The 22442-nt window shown below is 38.0% G+C and overlaps 2 protein-coding genes across 3 annotated transcripts in view; both read left to right on the forward strand.

Annotated features, from left to right (window-relative positions):
- The window catches only part of LOC136678282 (pirin-like), a 15026-nt gene extending 5469 nt beyond the window's left edge, over nt 1-9557 (forward strand). The window contains exons 4-9 of one of the 2 annotated variants that reach the window (XM_066656270.1): nt 67-273; nt 4126-4210; nt 5550-5594; nt 6887-6969; nt 7578-7644; nt 9036-9557. In XM_066656270.1, coding sequence (XP_066512367.1) covers nt 67-273; nt 4126-4210; nt 5550-5594; nt 6887-6969; nt 7578-7644; nt 9036-9154 — 606 coding nt within the window. In that variant the 3' untranslated portion in view covers nt 9155-9557. Of the gene's footprint in view, nt 1-66; nt 274-4125; nt 4211-5549; nt 5595-5781; nt 6473-6886; nt 6970-7577; nt 7645-9035 lie in introns of those variants that run through there. The other variant, XM_066656271.1, reaches the window with a different exon arrangement.
- The window catches only part of LOC136678281 (vascular endothelial growth factor D-like), an 18458-nt gene continuing 5565 nt past the window's right edge, over nt 9550-22442 (forward strand). Inside the window, exon 1 of the mRNA XM_066656269.1 lies at nt 9550-10502. Coding sequence (XP_066512366.1) covers nt 10413-10502 — 90 coding nt within the window. The 5' untranslated portion in view covers nt 9550-10412. The remainder of the gene's footprint in view (nt 10503-22442) is intronic.

Consider the following 22442-nt stretch of genomic DNA (forward strand, 5'->3'; position numbering starts at 1 on the left):
GTTCCAATACTTGTACATTCTTATTTGATTGTAAGCCAGTGTGTATTTTATCTGTGGTGGCACTAGTGGATGACTGCAGGACGTGGTGTGGTTCATGCAGAGATGCCCATGTCGGATGAACCCATACATGGCCTGCAGCTTTGGGTGAATCTGCGTAAGGCAGATAAGATGGTGGAGCCCCAGTACCAGGAACTGAAGAATCAACAGATTCCCAAGCCCAGCAAAGACGGGGTGACTGTGACCATAATATCTGGAGAGTCTCTTGGAGTAAAGGTGAGGATGAAACAGCTAAAATGTTCAAAATCATGTTTTCTGATGCTTGATTTCAGTCACAGTTTACAAAGTATTTTAGCCTAAAGATAGAACCAGTATGAATATGGAAAAACACAGCACCTAATGCAAGGGTGTTTCTATAGATGGGCTGCGGTGGGCATAAAAACTCACTGTTGAAAGTTCATAGCTTTTTTGCAGGAGGGGAAATGGGCTTGAATTTATCCTGAGATGGCACTGATCTCAAAATTTTAATATTACTATTATGTACTATTACTATCACATCACTGGGAAGGCTGTATACTACATTTGGATTGTGTTTTTCTTCACCTTCCAGGTGAGAAAACAACATGCGCATAGTAGATGCCTCTTCTCCTTGGATTATTAGTTTATTTTTGTTATTATTTTTCCTTTTTGACACTAGACTTTCTCAGCTAGTTTGTTTTGAAATCTTTTCAGTTTTTTTCCTCTCAGCTGGCTGTCCTATTCTGCTGTCACTTCCAAATATTCTTTCTTATATTCTGCAAGCTCCCTTTCCACAGTCCTGCACATTTGGCTGTGTTTTGTACTAATTTTTTTTTTTTAAGCAACACTATGTCAGATTTGGTATTTTTGCTCCTGGGCTCCCCCTATAATTGCAGAGTTTAATTTATTTTTACAGCACTGTGGTGAAATTAAGTAAGTGCCCCCTTACTTTTTTTTTAGCTCATGTAATAATAAAAATAATAATAAAAAACATATTTCAAGAATCCACAACACTTACAAAATGTATAAAGATTACAAAACAATAAGGTTACAAAAAGACATACAAAAGAGAGTACAAACAGCACAGTTAGCAGTGGTGAGTAGCACTGAACAACAGGGTTAAAACCATTTCACAAAATGTCACTGTAAAAGACAATTCCCTGTGTTGCAGGGCTCTAGCTGTAGGTGGGGTCTCTTGGTCCATATTAGCGTAGCTAGCAATAGATTTATTCTTGTTCAGTAACTGTTTCTTCTACATAATTCCTCTGACAATATCTTCCTAGGCCTCTTCGTAGCCTCTAACGTGACATCCATACTGGGCATACCAAGTTACTAGCTTCTTGTTACAGCTAGCTTAAGCTCCGTATTTAAATGAATGTGTGAGATGTGCCGTACATAGCGTTACACAGTTCTCATGAGTGGAATACTGCCCACCTCCAAAAGTTACATACTGTAATTTATATCATGCCAAGCCCAGAGAAAAAATGACAGAGGTGCTATTTTTGCTGTTCAGTAATAGCAAAAATAGCAGCTGTTGCTATTGCTAATTTTTTTTTTTTTGCTATTTTTGAGATGCAATAGCAATAGCAAAAAATATGATTTTGAAGGTGTCATTTTAAGGTAAAAATGCCACATAGTGTTGCTTTAATCCACTGCCATCCCAAATCATATTCATAATTCCTCTCCAAGTTCAGTGAATTACTCACTGTGCCTAGCAATGATTGGATTTGAGCACTGTAAAATCCACATGGATCTCAGTTGTTTCTTATCAACAGCTGTGCTTAACGGTTTTATGTGACAAATTTCTAAGATTTTTCAAGGACAAAATGAACAAAATCTATGAGAACTTCCCTTCAACACCTGAAGACAACAACTTCCCCTGAACCCTTGTCTGAGCTCTATTCCACGGAGCCTTCTCACATTTCAGAGTTAACAAAGTAATCCAATGTAACTGTCAGCTTGATCCTGCCCCTACACCACTGCTCAAGAAAATGTCACTGACAATATTTGTCATTTTATTAACATGTGTTAAATCTCAGGTTATGTTCCTATGGACCTTTAAACTGCCATAACTCCCATTCTCAAAAATCCCAGTCTTAATACAGATTCCCTTGAACACTATCGACCTATTTCCAATCTTCTGTTTTTAGCCAAAGGGATGTATGTTCTCAATCACCATCTTTTTTTAATGTGAAACATCCCATTGTGAATTTTGTACCATATGTACAAAGACAGCCCAGTTCCGGTTTCTCAATAATTTTCTCTTTGATACTGATTCTGGTACTTGCTCTCAGTATTCTCTCCTCTTTGATTTAAGTGCTGAATTTAAGTGAGGTGGGGGGGTGGTAACCTATATGGTGCAGTCTGAGCATTGAGTAGCAATAACAGAGGTTCTGTTCTCCCTATTACATCACAGTGGAGAATCACAATAATCATGAAGCCTTTAAACCTCACATTAGGGCTCTGGTCAAGGTGGTTTTCTTCCACATTTTTAACATTGCTTGTCTTTGCCCCATGCCCACCGTTAAATATGCTTAAACTTTGAACCATGCTTTCATATCATCACAACTGTACTACTGTTTCTGTCTTTTCCAAATTCACCACTTCAGTATGTCTAAAACCAGGGTTTTATCTCACCTCATAAAATCCATTCACATTACACCAGTCCTGTTTCACCCGCAGCTGAGGTCTCACAGCTTTTATTATTCTTTCAAAATGAAAGCAATTACTCACTTTATGGTTTAAAATGTCGATTATTAAGATGTTGTTATTGCACATACATAATATTACAAATGCCCACCCAAAAATGACATCATATTGCCTTTGAACTTATATGCCAGTCAAATGCTTCTGATTCAGAGTTTTGCCTTAAAATCTGGAGGTTATTTCACATGCATAAGGACATCCTTGGTACCCTCAGTTATCAGACAAAAGCAGGAAATTGGTAGCAGACTTTGGTGGAAATGGGTTTTTAATGTTTTAAATGTGAACTGTGACTGAATGAGTTTCCCCCTATGGCAAAACAGAGTAGAATTGACCCTGTTTAATGTAGGTCAGCCAACCAGCTGCTGAATGAAACCAGGCACTTGTTGTTACTCTTTGTTAGCAGAATGGTTTGAGTATTTATTAATTAATTAATTTATTTAATTTAAACACACACACACACACACACACTATATAATTATAATCATACACAAGATAAGATGTAAAATATCTTATGCCAATCCATTAGAGCTTCATATAGGGCCCACCCCGCACTCTTCCTACTGGCAGCCACATCCTACAGCTACACCCTAAGGTTGCTCTGGCCGTTTATGATCCGATCAGCAACCAGCTACCTTTATCATCTACGGTTACTCATTGAGCCCATCACATGAGTACCCACACCACCCACTGCATCACTAGCTCTTCACAGGTGTCATCAGGTAGGCACCTCCCCTCATCAGTGTTTCACTGAATTAAGCCCATGACACCTCCAGAATGCTCAACGGTGAAGTCTGGCGTCCCAGACCCCCTCCCCCCCACCTCACCCCTAAGTATCAACAACCGTAAATCCACACTGGCCTCCCAGGTGACTAAGGCTGTACCTAGCCCCACTGGCACCGTTAATGTATCCTCAGTGCCACCAGCCAGTTCCATGTGATCTTTACGTGCTACATCACCAACTACCACAACAGCATCTCTACAGTGCATTTCCGCAACTAGTCTGTATTCCCCTTATCCACAACCAGACCTGTTCTACTGACTAGACTTGTTTCTGATCACTCCTTCACAGCTGCTCTTAGTTTCTGGCCCCTGATGCATACATCTCCACCGGTCTAACATGTGCCTGCCACCCATGTTCCCTCACCTCAGCCGCCAAGTCCGCATGCTTCAGCTTCTTCCTTTTGAATGCTTTGTTTACTGCATCCGCAAATGGATCTATTAACTCTATGAAATAAACCACCCATTACTTTCAGAGTACAGCACCATATCTGGCCTCAGTGAAGTTAATGCAGTGCACTCTGGGACCTGCAGTTTTTACCTACATCCACCAGCAATGTCCAATCTCATGCTTCGCCCCATCTACCAGAATATACATGTACAGACAACATGCTTTTTCTTTTACAGTCAAAGGTTTATACTAGAACTCCAACAATTTATCTGGATTTCAGACTCAAGCAGGGCTCGAAATATGTGCAACCAGTGCCCTCAGGTAAGAAACAATTTCTATGTCAATCAGTTGACCATCAGAAAAAATATGAATGTCATAAACTCCCAAATTGTTCATGATGGTTGGTGGAGAACTTTTACAGCATTAACACGGTAAAATCGAAACAAGATTTTTTTCATATGTATACAAGTGCAGGTCATAAAATTAGAATATCATGAAAAAGTTGATTTATTTCAGTAATTCCACTCAGATATTGAAACTTGTATATTATACTCCTTCATTACACATAGATTGATATATTTCAAGGGTTTATTTCTTTTAATTTGATGATTATAACTGACAACTGATGCACCTTCTATATCTGTTATTTTAAAATTTACATAAATTAACTATAATCTTTTCACTTTTATTTTATCTCTGTCCCAACATTTTTTAGAGTGTATTGCAGGCATCTGTGTCTAAAGTTGTTCATATTTACAGAATACAATTAAATAAAAAAAATTAAAGGTAATTTAATGTAATGAAACTGGATAATCTGGAGTAGTTTCAGATGTATCTAAGGGCACCACATGTGTGTGTATTTATGTGTATTTTTTTCAGTACTTTTATGAAGAGTTAAATTGGTATTTCTAATCCAGATGATTGTATTGATGAATATCATTAAATGTTCACAGAAATCCCAGAAGAGTACAGGGTGTTATTATAGTAAATGGGAAAAAGTACTTATTAATACCATTACTTGCGGAGAAAATGCTGGATGAGCAGGTGTTAACAAATTTTTGCCCATATAATGTAGCATGTACAGGGTGGGCCATTTATATGAATACACCTTAATAAAATGGGAATGATTGGTGATATTAACTTCCTGTTTGTGGCACAGTAGTATATGGGAGGGGGGGGACTTTTCAAGATGGGTGGTGACCACGGTGGCCATATTGGACTTTTGTTTTTTTGAAATGCAGAATGGGAGAAGAGGGTTGCATTGACAATCCAACACAATGGGCAGCACTTTGAACACATTTATAAGTGGTCAGAAACTTGTAAATAACTCATGAAAGAATAAAGTTACGGTAAAAGCACCAAGCACACCATTGTTTTTCTTGTGAAATTCCCAATAAGTTTGATGTGTCACATGACCCTCTTCCCATTGAAAAAACAAAAGTCGGATTCAAAATGGCTGACTTCAAAATGGCTACCATGGTCACCACACATCTTGAAAATTTTCCCCCCTCCCATATACTAATGTGCCATTAACTAAATAACTTAGTTAATGTATTGGTTACTGTCTTTGAGGAGCTTATAAAGAGCTTTTTGATTCAACTTCTTAGATTTGATTATTGAATAATTTAAATGTATTTAGAAAATATTATTTTTTCCCCAGGTTGGACTGCTTTTATCTACACTCTCTCAGGATCTGTGCATACTGGTGAGCATGAACTTCCTGCAATATTAACAGAAGTGCAGAACACAAAGAACTTCTGTGTAAATTCTAGAGTATACAGAGGTTGGCCTGTTTTTTTTGTATTCCAGTATCATGCCTCATCTTTTCTGGAAGTTTGAGCAGGTGCTTTGGACTGATTTTTTTCCGTTTCCTCTCCTTTTCTTGGACTCAGCACAGACCCATCAGGGTGCCTCTGTGATCTCACTCCAATGGCAACACTGCACCCACTGCCTGAGGAGCGGCATTTCAATAGCAATGTTTGAAGTGTTGAGATATCGAGTTGGTTTTAATGATTTCCAGCTTGGAAGTGGATGTATTTATGGTCATTAGCTGATATATTTTCCAATCTGGAGATGGAGTCTGCTGTGATGTTTCTACCAGGACTACTCTTGAACAGCATCCAGCATCTTTTAGAGATTGCATAATGAATTTATAAACCAATGGTTTTCTTTAGTTCTAGTTTAATGCAGGCTTGTGTTAAGTAACACTCTTTAGATTTAATCTGAAAGGAAATGTAAAATTGCTGTTACCTTTTAAAAATAATTCTGAAGCTTAATCTCACTGCCATGAAAGAGATGTTTTACAAAAACTGTTTAATTGTTTACTGCTATTTTATGTTTCATACTGTAAGCCTCTCTTGTGCCTCCCAGGAAAAGCATTATTGTCTTAAGGCAGATAATACCTAGTGAGGTTCTGCATGTTTAGACAAATTCTAGTTGCGTTTGACTGCCGGGAGTGTCAAGGGCATTATGATTTTATGCTTTCCGGTAACTGAGCTGCATCATCTTTTAAACAGATGAATTTTAGCCTTGCATAAAGGAAGATCTGTTAAGTTCATTCACTAACATAGGTTCCTGTTCTCCTTTTGATACTAAACTTACACCCCAGAGTTTCTGTATCAGGTATCATTTACAAACTCTGGACATGAATAAAATATATTTGCTTTGGTCTGAATTTTGTACAGTTTAATGAAACCGCAACATTACCATTTATCCCAGACAACAGACACATCTGTGTTCAATTAAGACATGTCTTGTAATACTTCTGATCAATGATTGCAGAAATGAATCAGATTCCATATCACAGAAACATTTGCTTTTTAAAGTATTTTTGTTGCCCAGACATTGTTGTAATGTATTATGGTTTGCAGATGATCTGTTATTCACCAGTGCTGGTCATGATCAAGTAATTTTTACAGGGAAATTTATGTCATTACAAAATTGATGTATTATGTGGCTGAAAATTAAGGACATGTTTTTAATGTTCTTCATTTATAGGGCCGGATGAAGATCTGAAAAAAATTGAGCCTCACTACACTGTGGTCTTTGATGATGGCGACTGTGTCAGGATGGAAAATAAGGTAAAATAGATTGAGTGCAATATATTTCAACATAATTTTAAGGGGACATATAAAGAAAATCTCACTTTTTGAGTGAAGTAGCACATTCATTTGGGGGATAATATGAGTTATTCTGACTTTTTGTAAGTCTTGCATAGATAGTAACACTTCAGTATAGTCCTGCTTCCTCTTCTCAGTCTCTCCATCACAGCACTGGAGCCATGTTAATGTACGAATGCAATGATGAGGTCAAATAGGGCAAAACACACACACTGAGCATAAAGATCTAAGTGTCCTGATTAAATATGGTGAAAACAAGAAAGGAGAACCAAGTAAATATGACTAACTGGAGCATCTCCTACTCATTCCTGGGTGCCTTGTGTTTGGAGTAACAGGCTCATTCTGAACAGGGATGTTTAGGTAATAAAAGTACCATGTTTTGTTTTTTTTGTCCAGGTTTTTTCTGCCTGAAGTACATCACAGACATATTATCAAGACCCCTAGAGAACTGTAGAGACTTCTGTGGAGGATTATAATATATACCCTTTAAAGATAGCTACATTTTAACTTGCTTTGTTTCTTACTAAACTGAAAAGGGTTTCTGCATAACTTAGTTCCTTTGTTTCCAGGAATCTGAGGAGGCACACTTGGTATTGATTGCAGGAGAACCCATCAATGAACCAGTAGTTCAGCACGGTAGGTTCTTTTCTATGGTACATTATGTACAAATACTTAAAGGTATAAAAATAAAATGGCTTTATACGCACTGGAATTTGAATATAGGTAACAGAAAGTAAGTCATTTTATGGTATGATTTTGTTGATAATAGTGATTTCATGGTGAAGTTATTTGTTGTATGTGAACATAACATAGGTTTTGAATGAGGAAAGAGCAAGGGTCTCAAAATCAAATTACCTTTGGGCTATTATTCAGGGAATGGATTTTAAATGAGATTTAACTACATATACATTCATTTAAATGAATCTTTTTTCAAGCTTTATTTGCCATACTCCTTTAAAAATAATTCACAACTAGTACTAGTGACAGTATAACTGGTATTGCAATTATGAGTAGAATTAAATATATTAAGTAACTGGACTGCATTCTCATTATTATATGGACCTACGAAAATGAATGAATGAAACTGATTATGACATTACAGTGCAGACCCTCTGCTGATATTGTAAAGAAAAACTATTCCTGTAATATTACTTATATGTTTATCAAAATCAGTATCAATATCAAAACATCTATGCCAAGGTTTCAACATTTTACCAGCTTCTCTTACTATATAAGTGCGCTTTGAAATTCTTTAATTACAGACTGTAGTCCAGCTACTGATACGCATATTGTTAGCCCCTATGTTCTTCTACAGTCAGGACCCCCGCAGAATTTTTGGTTGGTGGACTATTCTCAGTCCAGCAGTGACACTACTATGTTAAAAAACTCCAGCAGTGCTGCTGTGCTTAAAGTTCAACACAATTAACACACCACCAACACATCATGTCTCTGCAGAACAGAGAATGATTCAGCACCCAAACATTACTAAGACTAAGTTAAAAAAAAAAAATCTAAAAGGCACACTAATTAATGACAAGGAATTTTATTTTTTATCTAAAAGGTTTACGTTAAGAAAAATAATTTAAACTGAAGAGAACCTGGCTATTCCTCCCCCTCTTCCATTGAAATGAGTACTAGTAACAATCAAGTTTGGCATCTTAACTTGTGTCTGTTATGTCTAGATGTGTCTATTAATCAGCGTCCCTTAAATGCCATTGTGGTTTTTTTTTTGGTTTTTTTTTAATAAAAGCCAGCAGGTACCCATCATATCATTAGTTGTGTGTAAAAAATTGACAAATAGCATTGACAAAAATAAAAAAAACATTGATAAACATTAAAGTAGAAATACATTATTTATGGCTTATAACTTCAATACACACAAGCACTACTGTCTTAGTGAGATTGTTCAGACTGTAGTTTTTCTTTTTTATAATCTACTAATTTCTGAAAACAGACTGAGCATATGTGTGTCAATATTCTGTGACTGTAGTTCTGGAGTAACCCACAGCTGTGCCTCCCTACTGTAGGCCCTTTTGTCATGACCACAGAAGAGGAGATTGAGCAGACTTTCAGGGACTACAGAACAGGCACTAACGGGTTTGAGAGGGCTAAACACTGGCAGTCCAAAATACGCGGAGACCTCTAAGTTGATTTAACTGTATCAATTCATATATTTGAATGACATAATACACTATGGTTTTAAGAATCTGTTTTATTTTTGGTGCCAGGGATGAACTTTTGTATTGTATTATAAACTATATGTATTTATTTGATATTTCTGTTTACCTTTTTTTCTATAATGTGGTTCTTTAGGAGTTAATCATGCTTGCTATGAAAATAATTAATATCATTTATGAATTAATAATAATAAGTATTTTTTATGATTATTACTATTAGAGAATTGTACAATTTCTCATAAGTGACCAAGCTCTCTGGAATCTCTGAGTAATTTTTAGATTATGTTGATAATATCTCCTCTAGAAGCTTTTAAAGTAGTTTTTCTATCTTATGAGGCAAGTGGCTCCACTTGCAAACCATTAAAGTGCATTAGAACCTCCCCCAATTTTCGTCTCATATTTCAAACAAATTGTTTGGAGGTTACTTTGGTTGATGTCACACACTCCTACACACATATAAGGCAGGACTTACACACTTATACACACCCTCAGAAAAGAGTGAGTCAGGCTTGTCCTGCAGCAGCATTGCGTTTGGGTGGGATATGGACTTCTGCCAATGTCTCCTCTCCTACACCCCACCCCCTAACATCACCTCATCTCCTCCCTCTCGGCTTGCCCTGCACGGTGGTCTGGATCATATTTAAAACCACATGTTCCTGAACAGGCTGCAAGCTCAGACAGCAGTGAAAAAGGACAGCACTAATATGACAACCTATATTTCTACCTCCATCACACATACAGCTACAGACTGGAGGATCTGATGTCTGCACTGTGTTCTTTTCTATTCATCTTTCATTATTTCACCCACACATTTGGCAACAAGGATATCCTGAGAAGTCGGGCCAGGGTTGCCATGTCCAGCACCAATGCCAGATGCAGGCTGAAGTGAACAGAAAAAGAACAAACGGTATTTTCCACTAACAGAGGCGAGAAGTGATGAAGTTGCCTGGACATGTGTGGTTTTGCCTTTGAGTTTTGTTTTTGTCTTTAAGAAGAGAGCCTCCATTTGGCTCATGAGTTGTCTGTTTTGTTTTTCTTTGGGAAACATCAGATTTGTGGGTGTCTGAGAGAGAGCAAGAGAAAGACAGCAACAGTGACTTGGTGTATGTGTGTGGTCTTGGGAAACTCCTTACGGATCATTGCAGTGTGTTCATTTATTTGTGAGTGTTGTAAGAGTTAGTTCTTCGTAATGATCCTGTAGACGGGAAACCGGGACATTATTGCACAATGAAGATTCTGCTTTCTGTTGAGCTTCACATGCTGCTGCTTCTGTACATCAGACTGATGTTGGCTAAGGACATCCTGGCTTCCCACAGAGTGAGTAACTCATACCCCACTGTTTCATATAGTATTTGGACATCCCTGGCAAAATTACAAGTTGATCTTCTATGTAAATACAGGTTAACACATTTACCTTAATGGAAATTTAAGGGTTTTTTTGGGCAAATATTAAGGCACATTTTCTATTTATTTTGACATAGTACGCCATTTAGGTGAACATATTTTTGGCAGAGGTATTTGGATATTTTTTTTTATATATTTTTGAATTAGGAATTTAAAAATAACTCTGAAAATGTACAAACTTGTTTAGAGTAAGGCAAGTGTACTTTAAAATTCATTTGAAACATAACAACATAGCAACAAACATAAAAACATTTACATACAACTATATAAACTAAGTTTTACCACAGGCTCCAGCAATGGCAAAAAGCTACAATTATCTACTCTGTGATTATAATACAAACACCATTTCAAGCAAATGTTATAAAATTTGTTGTAAAATGCAATAAAATCAATAATCTATGTTTTGTTAAATCTCTTTAACATTTTGTTAACTGACAAAATTACATGGTTTGATTTAATCGTATTGTTAAAGTAAACATTTTGAGTGAATACCTGCAACACACTCAATAAACTTTGAGATGGGGAAAAACAAACAAAAAAATCAGAACATTTTATAAAAATATTTTCTAAATTCTCACATATTCCATGACCCATATTTGCTTGGAAACACTCTTTAAAACTTTTTTGCTCACCAAAGGCTTACTTTACAAGGTCTCTGTTGAATGTTTATAACCTTCAAACCCTTAGACACCACTGTATGAGAAATCATCATTTTACTGTGAAAAATAGCCACATTAGCTTGGGAGTATATTTAGAAAACTGCTGTCCAGCACTGTATCCAATACATGCAACCTGAAATACTTTTAAATGGCTCTGTTGTTTTGAAAAACCACTGTCATTTAACACAGTCAACCACTGCATCAAGAAATGCAATCTGAAACTATATTACGCAAGGAAAAAATCATAAAGACATACGTAGTTTTTTGGAAAACACTGCTGAATTCTCTAGTCCCAAGCTTATCTCAGATGTTGCTGACACTGGCACGTTGCAAATGCAGGAAAAGCCAGAATCTGAGTGAAAAGCTTATAGAATATTAAAGATATATTTGAAAACATAATAATAAGCAGGCAAACTCTAAACAGCATCAGTGAACATGACATGGGTGACTTGCATATATGAGACATTTCCGATGATGTAGAGGTTAATAATGCATTTTAAGAGACATGCTGCTGTCAAGACAACATCTTTTTTCCAGGAAGTCCATGAATATTTTAGCAAGGCAATGACAGGCCTCATTCTGGATGTTCTGCAACAACATGGCTTGTTAATGCTTGTACCCAACTGACCTGTCTGCCATGGTGCATCATGAAGAGGCAACCAGGGAATGCTGAACAGTTGAACTCTTGTATAAAGCAAGAATACACAAAATTCCCCTTGCAAAACTTTAACATTTGGTATCCTCAGTTCCCCAATTATTAAACAGTGTAAATAAAAGCTGATGTAAACAGTGGTAAACATGCCACTGTCCCAAATTGTTGAGTGTGTTGCATGCATCTAATTTTAAATGTGTTTATAAAAATTTAAATGTGTTTACAAAATACAATCCAATTCTTCTGTGAAAACATTGAACATTTTATGTACATCTGTCATGTAAAAAAACAAAGTAAAATAAAATTCTTGTTTTAATTGCATTTTACAAAATGTTCCAACATTCAGGAAATAGGGTTTGCACATAAAAATATTGGAATTTGGCATTGGCCCACATTTCCCAATCTGGCACATTCCTAATACATATCCCATTGCTTACTAGGCTCAGGGCCACACTATATTCAGACCATACAGTGGAAGTGCCACAACATGCCTTGTTTTGAACACTGAAATATTAAAATATGTTCATATTATTCTCATTAACTTTGAACATCAGGTCAGTTAGCACATAATACCAGGTCAAATATACTTGTTTTATCCTACAAAACATCAATACCACTGCTGATATATATATAGAGTAACGCAGGTGCACTAAATAAAAGAATCCTACATTTGAACTATCAGATCAATTTCTTTTGTAATGGTATTGGTAGTTCTCGGGGTCACCATGTTTTGAGGTACAGTACATAAAAATCGTCAAAGCTTTGCTTACTCAGTAACTGCACAGTTCCAAACCTCTTCTGCCATTAACATCAGCACAGAAATTATTTACTGGAATCTTCAAGGGTGTTCATGGCTGAGCAACTGTTTGCAAGTCTTACATCACCAAGCCGAATGCAAGGCAATGGATAAAGTGTTGCAATACATTCTGCCACTGGACTCTGGAGCATTGGAATCATGGTCTGTGGAGTGACAAATTAGGATGCTGTACCTAGAGGTCTGATGAACGACAGTGCCTTCTGGAAGTATTCCTGAGCCCATTCTGTTATTTCCTTGACAGTGGCATTCTTGTTTGAGGTGCAGTGACGTTTAAGGGCCCGGAGATCACAAGAATCCAGTAGAGTTTTACGGCCTTGACCCTTACGCACAGCAATTGTTCCAGATTCTCTGAATCTTTTGATGATGTTATGCACGGTTGATGATGAGAACTTAAAAGTCTTTGCTATTTTACGCTGGGTAACACCATTCTGGTATCGCTGCACTATCTTTCTGCCCAACAATGGTGGAATTGGTGATCCTCTTACCATCTTGGCTTCAGAGAGACACTGACACACTGAGAAGCTCTTTTTATACCCAATCATGTTGTCAATTGACCTAATTAGTGTTAATTGGTCTTCCAGCTGTTTGTTATATGCTCAATTTCCTTTTTCCAGCCACTTGGGCAGCATGGTGACTTAGTGGTTAGCACGTTCGCCTCCCAGCGCTGGGATCTTGGGTTCAAGTCCCATCTGGGTGGAGTTTCCATGTTCTCCCTGTGTCTGCGTGGGTTTCCTCCGGGGTCTCCGGTTTCCTCCCACAGTCCAAAAACATGGAGGGTAGGTTAATTGGCTTCTCTAATAACTGTCCTGGTGTGTGAATGAATGAGTGTGTATGTGAATGAATGTCTGTATGTGTGAGTGAATCTGTGTGCGCCCAGATATGGATTGGCGCTCTGTCCTGGGTGAAGTCCTAGTGCCCGATGCAGTCCTCCAGGTGGACGGTCGTTCCTGGTCGAGAGTACGCTGTGCGCGTTTGGCTGCCGCTTCTCGCCAGTGTGTGTGTGGATTGAGTGTTCTGATCATTCTGAGCAGTGTGGATTGTAAAGCGTCCTTGGGTATCTAGAAAGGTGCTATATATAATGTAACGATAGAGAGACACTGACACTCTGAGAAGCTCTTTTTATACCTAATCATGTTGTCAATTGACCTAATTAGTGTTAATTGGTCTTCCAGCTGTTCGTTATGTGCTCAATTTCCTTTTTCCAGCCACTTATTGCTACTTGTCCCAACTTTTTTGGGATTTGTTGACACTGTGAAATTTTGAATCAACGTATTTTTCCTTTAAAATGTTACATTTACTCAGATTAAACATTTGACCTGTCATCTATGTTCTATTACGAATAAAATATTGACATTTGCCGTCTCCACATCATTGCATTCAGTTTTTATTCACAATTTGTTTACTGTCCCAACTTTTTGGAATCCGGTTTGTATGTAATATATGTTTTTTAAAGCAGCTAGTGTCGCAATCTCACAAATTCTGGAGGTTGTGGGATCATGTCTCGCTCTGGGTGACTGTGTGTGAGGAGTCTGGTGTGTTCTCCCCATGTCCGTGTGGGATTCCCCTGGGTGTTTCAGTTTCCTACCACAGTCTAAAATCACATGTGGATTGGCTACTTAAAAGTGTCCATCGGTGTGAATGAACGTGTGAGTGTGTGTCCCCCTTCGAAGGACTGGCACCTGCTGCAGGGTGTGTTCCTGCTTTGCGCTCAGTGATTCCGGGTTGGCTCTGTACCCACCGCAACTATGAACTGGACAAGTGGTTTCAGACAATGAATGACAAGTATGCCTTGCTTTCAGGAATATTTGGATGCCATGTACTCAACAACTACACATTAAAATCACTTCATACTTCATAGGTACGTAGTATGGTAAACACTAAACTGATATCTGTTGGATTTATGGAGTATTTATTAGAAATGTTCATTTTATAAGCCGCTAAAATGTGGTTACTTTACCTTAAAAATGAAGGTCTTCACGCACTTTGTGTATTACTGCTTGTCAGTAGTACCAGCGCAGTAAAATCTGACGTGCGGATAGTTTAACTGTGTTTCTCAAACTGCGGCTGGCTTAACCGTAGAGAGAATATCTCACATCGGAACGCGCTTAAGTCAAAGAAGGAGAGAAGCAGTGGAAGGTGATTAGAGACACGGTAAGCTTTCTGGTATACAAACTTGTATCCACCGTTTCTCTCCATCGTTGACTTCGCGTTTCTTGCTTTGCTAAGGCTTTTCGTGGAATCACAAGAAGTCAACATATACAGGGCCCCTTACAGCCATGGGCATTTCCGATGTGAGCAATTCTCCAATGCACCGTGTGTATTTGTGTTCTCTTTAATTCTGTTGTATTCTGAGTTTATTAAATGCATTTGTGTTCTTATTGCTGTTGTGTTCTGAGCTTTTGTTTGCTTTGTAAACGTTGTTGTGATGTGACTCAGGGGGTTACCGCATTATTGTTTTCTTGTCAGAATAAGCACACGTAGTGATGCCAATCGTCCCATATTTGGACACTAAAATGTTCATTCCGTTTTGAACCGATACGGAACATGTTTTGTTACGTATTTTGGAGTTCACGCTGTTATGGCGATAGACAGAAACACGTATCTCTTTCTCAGCTGGAGCGAGTGACAGATTTTCCATGGCTTCTTAATAGAAAGCATGCTTTTCATTGGTGGCTAAATAAAGGTGACCAATCAGCAGCCAGAGTTATCTCTCCAACATTCAGTTCTGCAGCCAATTGAGTCGCAGTCCCTCCTACAGGGGGTTGTTCTGCTGTGGTGCTGAGAGCAGCAGGTCAGTGCTGAAAAACTCGGAACTACAGCTCTGCTTTTAGATAGAAATAATGTTAGCACTGCATCATGGAGAAGCTACATTTCATTCTCCCTTAACACATCACAGATACAATTTTGAATCATTCTTTCTACATTAAAATCTCATTAGATAATTTCGTATAGATTAACATTAATTAGAGCGTAAGACAAATATGGGCCCTAAATAAGTAATTAATTAATGACATTTTGACTCGACATCTGATAATGTAAAGAGGATGAGACTGTCTTTTAGACTCATAGATAATACGATTTTTATTGTAATTAATGAACAATTTAAAACAATAGTTATTTTTAAACTGGTAATACAGTATTTGCAAATGGACAGATTCTGCTTTGCCATTGTTCAATAAGGCTACTGCTCAGCTTAATAAATGTCTGACAACAAATATTCTGACTGACTACCGTTGAAAAGGATTTGCATACCAACAAAGGATTTCAGAACGTAGGCAACCCTACGCACACGAGAAGGTTTAGTGAGTTTCCTGACAGTGAGTCTAATTTCAACACAAAAAATAAAGGACATTAATTGAATGCCTCTTACAATCTTTAAATAACCAATTTGAAAAGCCACGGATGCACTATTTGAAATAGTATTATGCTAGCAGAAGGACCCTGATTATTGATGAATGTAAAGTAAACCTGCTGAAAAAGCCAGTTGAAATGTTCATGTATTAAACACTGCAGACTGTTCTGATGTTTTTTCCTGAATTTATGACTGTGTATTTTATTTACCTGTAAATAATCTGTCAATAGTTGTTCACAACTCAGTTTAGTTTTTCTACCTGTAGATGGATATATGAATTTTTTTTGTATTTTGAAAACGCAGCAGCTACTTGTGACTTAGGCATACAATGTGCGTGGAGAAGGGTCTGGCTGCAGACATGCACCCTCTGCCTCACATGCACCTCCAGCCTATTCATTACGTCGGTTCACTCTCTGCCTTGAAAACTGAATTACGTCGTGTCTGTTGAGGAATACACCGCGCAGTCAGTGTGAGAGACTACACGAATTAGTGTATCGTCTGGGGTGATATTAGCTTTGTGCTCAAAGGTTTGTAATATTTGTCTAATATGTTTTATAAGTTCAGAATATTGTTTTTGGCATATTACTTGTTTTAATGTAAGTTGCATTTTGGTTAGGTTTTTGCTGTATTTACTCAGTTTATTATTTTTTTTTACATAAAATGTTGTTAGTAAATGTTTTCAGAATTATGGTTTAATAAATTGAAAAAAAAAAGACTGAACCCAAGATCCCAACATAGATGACAGGTCAAATGTTTAATCTGAGTAAATGTAACATTTTAAAGAATCCTCTAACTTCAAATTTAATTAATCTCATGTCACCACAATTTGAGAAAAATGAAATGAAAATTAGACAAAATAAAAACTTAGCTTTGTCCCGTTTGTCATTCCGGAATGATAGCGGGATTAAGAAAATTATCTACAACAACCACGGCACGGTGGCGCAGCAGGTAGTGTCGCAGTCACACAGCTCCAGGGACCTGGAGGTTGTGGGTTCGATTCCCGATCTGGGTGACTGTCTGTGAGGAGTTGGTGTGTTCTCCCCGTGTCTGAATGGGTTTCCTCCGGGTGCTCCGGTTTCCTCCCACAGTCCAAAAACACACGTTGGTAGGTGGATTGGTGACTCCGTGTGAGTGTGTGTCGCCCTGTGAAGGACTGGCGCCCCCTCCAGGGTGTATTCCCGCCTTGCGCCCAATGATTCCAGGTAGGCTCTGGACCCACCGTGACCCTGAATTGGATAAGGGTTACAGATAATGAATGAATGAATGAACCACGGTTAAATCCTCCTGAGCAAAAACATACAACGTAGAGTTGGGCTATAAGACTGACACTGAATGGACGTTAGCTTTGTCAGACTGATTGTCGAGTGTACAAGCTCAAGAAAAGACTCGAATTTAACAAAACTGCTTTACAGCTTCGGCTTGTAGAGATACACAGCACACACGTGAACCTACAGAGAGAAAGGGGGCAGCTGCATGAAGCACATTCAGTGGAAGCTGTTATCATATATTGCACTACACTAATGATATGGTCATCATATATAACACCAGAACTCTACAAAGATTACACCGTATTAAGATATCCATCGACTCGTAAAGCAGAAACAGCCAAACAGAATCGTTCCGCTGTGCAGTTTCTGCCATTGTGGCAGAGTGCGCATGTGCACGTGACGTCACGGAGGCAGAGTGCGCGTCTGGAACGGAACGCATGTCTGCAGCCAGACTGTTGTGTGCATGTGGGAGAACCTCAGTAAAAGCATAGAGGCGTATACAAGAATGATGTTATGAAGGGAGAGGCAAACGTGAATCATTATTGATCTACTATTACAGAAATGCTCCATAAAAGGCCTCTGTGTGTGTGTGTGGCCTGGGACTTGAGATATGTCAGAATCTAATGAAGTTTCAAGCACTGATTTTTCATTTTCATGTTTTTCTTTTTTTCCACCCTCTTTTCCCACCCATTAATGCTGTCCAACTAATATAATATGTTTGTTGGGACTACACCTAGCCTTTCTTTCTATGTTCTTTCTTCCTATACATTTCTTCACATTCTGCTATTACTATAAGTCATATTTCATATACTTATTTTCTCTCTACCCTCTTTTTTCCATCTGTATTGATCTCTTTCATACTTCTCTCTTCAGTGTGCCTGCTCCTTTCTCTTATCTTTCTTCACCCTACTCCCATTACTTCTTTCCAATTATCCCCCCCCCCCCCCTATTTTACTTGCATCTGTTTTCACTCCTCTTTTCTTACTCACTACTTCTCTGCCCATTTCTTCTCTTCTCTTTCTAGTCCTCTTTCTTTCCATCAAATTTCAGTTTCCACTATTCCCTTTCCCAATGCTTTGGAGTTAAAATAAGTGCAGCCTAAGGTACTGAGCAGATCTTAGAGACTGCTGCAGCAGGATGAAGTTCACATAGCTTTGCTATCAGACAGCAGCACCCCCTCCACCCCACCCCCAAACACACACACACACCCTCCTCAGATGCCGCATTAGCTGCCTGTGCTTTTCCTCCTCACACGTGTGACTGGAGCTCCTTCAGCCCCAGTTCCTCTACTTCGGATACACCTAGCATGTAGTAGACATTTGAAAGCAGGCCATTGTTTTTACTTGTCTTCTAAATGGGACAGTAGAGAAGCAGTCTGAAATGTAACATATGGTATTGACTGAGAAAGATGAGAGCTATGCCTGGTTGGTTGTAGAGATATCATAGGGCATTAGTCAGAGTCAGACTTAGTTTGGTACCACCTGTAGATTTTTGGAGAAAGTAGGTAACCATGGTTGTGTGGCACACATTATAATAGATTTAGTTTATGCTGCATTTTTAAAACCAATTATGCATTAAAAACATCTGCAACACAGTTTCCTTGAAATATAATGTTATTGCATTTTCAGCAAGTGGCAAATGTATGAAATTAATGTGAAAGTAAAGCTCTTCAGTGTTTCATTCCCACTGCCTGGCTGCTCTAGTCCTCCAGCCACACACAGAGGTGTCAAGGCAGTTCAAACCAAATTTTGGGAAAGAATTTTACTTACTTATAGAGGTTTTCTATCATAATTAAAACGTACAACATCTCATAACGGGCAGCACGGTGGAGCAGCAGGTAGCGTCGCAATCACACAGCTCCAGGAGCCTGGGGTTGTGGGTTCAAGCCTCGCTCCAAGTGACTGTTTGTGAGGAGTTTGGTGTGTTCTCCTTGTATTCGTGTGGGTTTCCTCCAGGTGCTCTGGTTTTCTCCTGCAGTCCCAAAACACACGTTAGTAGGTGGACTGGCAACTCAAAAGTGTCCATAGGTATGAGTGTGGGTCGCCCTGCGAAGGGCTAGCTCCCCCTCCAAGGTGTGTTCCCGCTTTGCGCCCAGTGATTTCAGGACACTGAACTTGGTAAGCAGTTATCTTTCAATGAATTAATGAACATCTCATAATTATAAGAAAATATGTTATTACTATGAGTTATGCCATGAAACAACACATGCTGTAATTAAAACGTAGGCCTTTTTTATTATGGCAAGTCATATTTGCAAGTACATGTCTTGTTATTATGAGATATTATGCAGTAGTTGCATGCTGGACTCAAATTTGCCAACTAATGCATTTTCTTATTAATATATTAACTTGAAAATCACTTATAGTCGAAAACAATGGACAGCTTCTGAAATCTTTACATGAACATATGAATATTCCTGGAAGAATTTAAGTTTCAGAATAAGATTAAAATGAGATACTGCTAAAATCTGAAACTTATCTTAACATGTGAAATTATATTGTCGACTTGTTCAGTGAATGGAACAGACTATAAAATATACATACTTCCACAAAATTGCTATTTATCTGCTGGATATAATATATTGAAAAAATAAAATGAGGCATCTGTAGAAGTTCAGGCCCCCTTTATATTTTGTAAAGTGTCAGCAAAGTTCAACTGACTCATTAGGCCTTTATTAAGGTGCTCATCTCAGTGTCTGAATAAGAATCTGTAACTAAAGATACGAGGCGTCTCTGGTATGAAATGCCTGGTGGGGCACAGTAAATTCTGTATGGCAGCATCTGAATGAAAGAACACACAAAACATATAGGACTCACTCCATGCAGTGACAGGTTTTAATAAAAAATAAATGTGAATTTAAGATTTGTGTATATATTACACAATGCACCCTAGTGATAGCCTCAACATTGTTAAAGTAATTTCTGACACTGTTTTAACTCTGTTTAAGCTGTTCATGGTCCAGTTCCATGATCACTTAATAAAGGCCACTAGAAGTATTGGGATTTATATATATAATTAACCTAATATAAATGTTATAATTAATATCAATAGGTAGGTAATAGGCATATTATATTTATTTTGAATATATTGGGCATTACTGACATTTTCACATGCCAGACAAGCAAATTGTTAGCAAAATCTGGGGATAAGAAAGTATGCAGAGAAACAGGTGAACTACAAATGTGTGTGTGCCTGTGTGGTGGTCAGTAGAGCTGATAAAATGTAGAGTGAGTGTAGATACAAGGTAGATGTTCCTAATCCAGTGATTGTTCAGTGTAGAATATTGTGCACTGCTCAGGCCCCACCTGCCCCTAAAGTAAAGATGCCCTGCTAAAGGTAATCAAATATAAAATATATCGCAATGAACATTTCCTGCTTTAAATATTCACAGCTTGAAATATCACTAAAATGGAGGTTAAAAAGAACTACTGTCAGGTCTAGACAAGATCAAGAAAATCTCTGAACACTGCTGATAGGATCATCAGGTATGCAAACAAAAACCCACATCTCTGGCAAAGACCTACAGGAAGTTACAGGAAGGAACTACAGGAATAATGTGGCAATATTCCATTATCTTCATGGAAGGTCATCAGAAGGTAAATCTATGATCCAGCCCAAATAAAAAGTTTTACTTGTAAGATGTGCAACACACCCTGGAAGGGGTGCTAGTCCCCCCAGGGCGACCCACACACTCACATTCACTCACACCTACAGACACTTTTGAGTCACCAATCCACCTACCAACATGTAATTTTGGAAAAAGGAGCACCCGGAGGAAACCCACGTGGCCACAGGGAGAACACACCAAACTCCTCACAGACAGTCACCCGGAGCGGGACTTGAACCCACAACCTCCTGGTCCCTCCTGGATGTGTATTAAAAAAAAGTTTATATCATACATAATTAAGTATGACTATGTCTATAATGTATAATATTGCTTCAGATTATACCTTTACACATTTAAAATTGCAACAGTGTAAATGCAGGCTTAATTTAAAAAACACCCCTGTAAATCTTAATATGTAAAACCACATAGAGCTCACCTCAAAGTAAGTTCTAAAATATGCAGATTTCAGAAACTTAAACAGAATCTTAAAACATTAATGTCTGACTTTTTTAGTGCATTCATTGTAAAAAAGGCCCGTACAAAGTAAATGTTGATTAAAATTCAAAATAATGATATTATTATGAAAATATTGATTTTCAGTTTAGTAAAGTATCTTATATAAATTTGATACAGGGAAACAGATTTGAAATAATAGACACCTGACTCCCATACACATCCTTACTGGAATACTATGTGAGAATTGCCTTTTTTTTTTTTTGGTCTCCTGGGCTTTCCCTACCTGTTTCAGGGAGTAATTTGTTGTGAAATCAAGTGTCTCACACACACACACACACACACACACACACACACACACACACCTTCTGAAATACAGGGATAGTCAACTCGTTGACAACTGGCTCTTAGGGCGCCTAGTGATAAACACACTCACATACTTTCTCAATGTTAAGCCAGGGGAATGTGTGTAATTGAATAACATACACTTGACCATGTTATTACAAGCATAAAGCGTAACTTTTTCTAGCAATTTCAACCACACAGCAACAGAAAAGCACTGATTTCCAGCACTAAACTGTTCATTAATCTGGCTAGTTGGCAGTAATTAAACTCGGCTTACTGTTCAGTACCTCTCAAAAACCTGATTATACCACATACTGTCAAGAAAACATAATTTGTAAAGAACATAGTAACACAACAACAAGGTGCAACGTTATCTACTATTCCAGCCAGAAGAAGGCATCTGTTTAATGTCTACCTCCACTAATGACTTCACTCTAGTAAAGTCAGTCCAATACAAACTTTTATACAGTGCTCTGTCACAAGTGAGTTCTTCACATGTTGCATATATAGGCAGGTTTTTAGGGAAGCAGCCCTGCAGAGCAGAGAGAGAGAGGAGCTATTGTCTATATTAAGGGTCAGAGGAGCATCACAATCATTTTAAAGTTGTGATTTTTAGGTAAAAATACTACATGGTGTTCCTTTAAGTGTAAAGGAGAGGCTGATGGCAAATATTTAAGCTATGGGATGTTATTGTCATCTT

Source organism: Hoplias malabaricus, chromosome Y (assembly GCF_029633855.1).
Source record: "Hoplias malabaricus isolate fHopMal1 chromosome Y, fHopMal1.hap1, whole genome shotgun sequence".
In the NCBI taxonomy this organism is placed as follows: domain Eukaryota; kingdom Metazoa; phylum Chordata; class Actinopteri; order Characiformes; family Erythrinidae; genus Hoplias; species Hoplias malabaricus.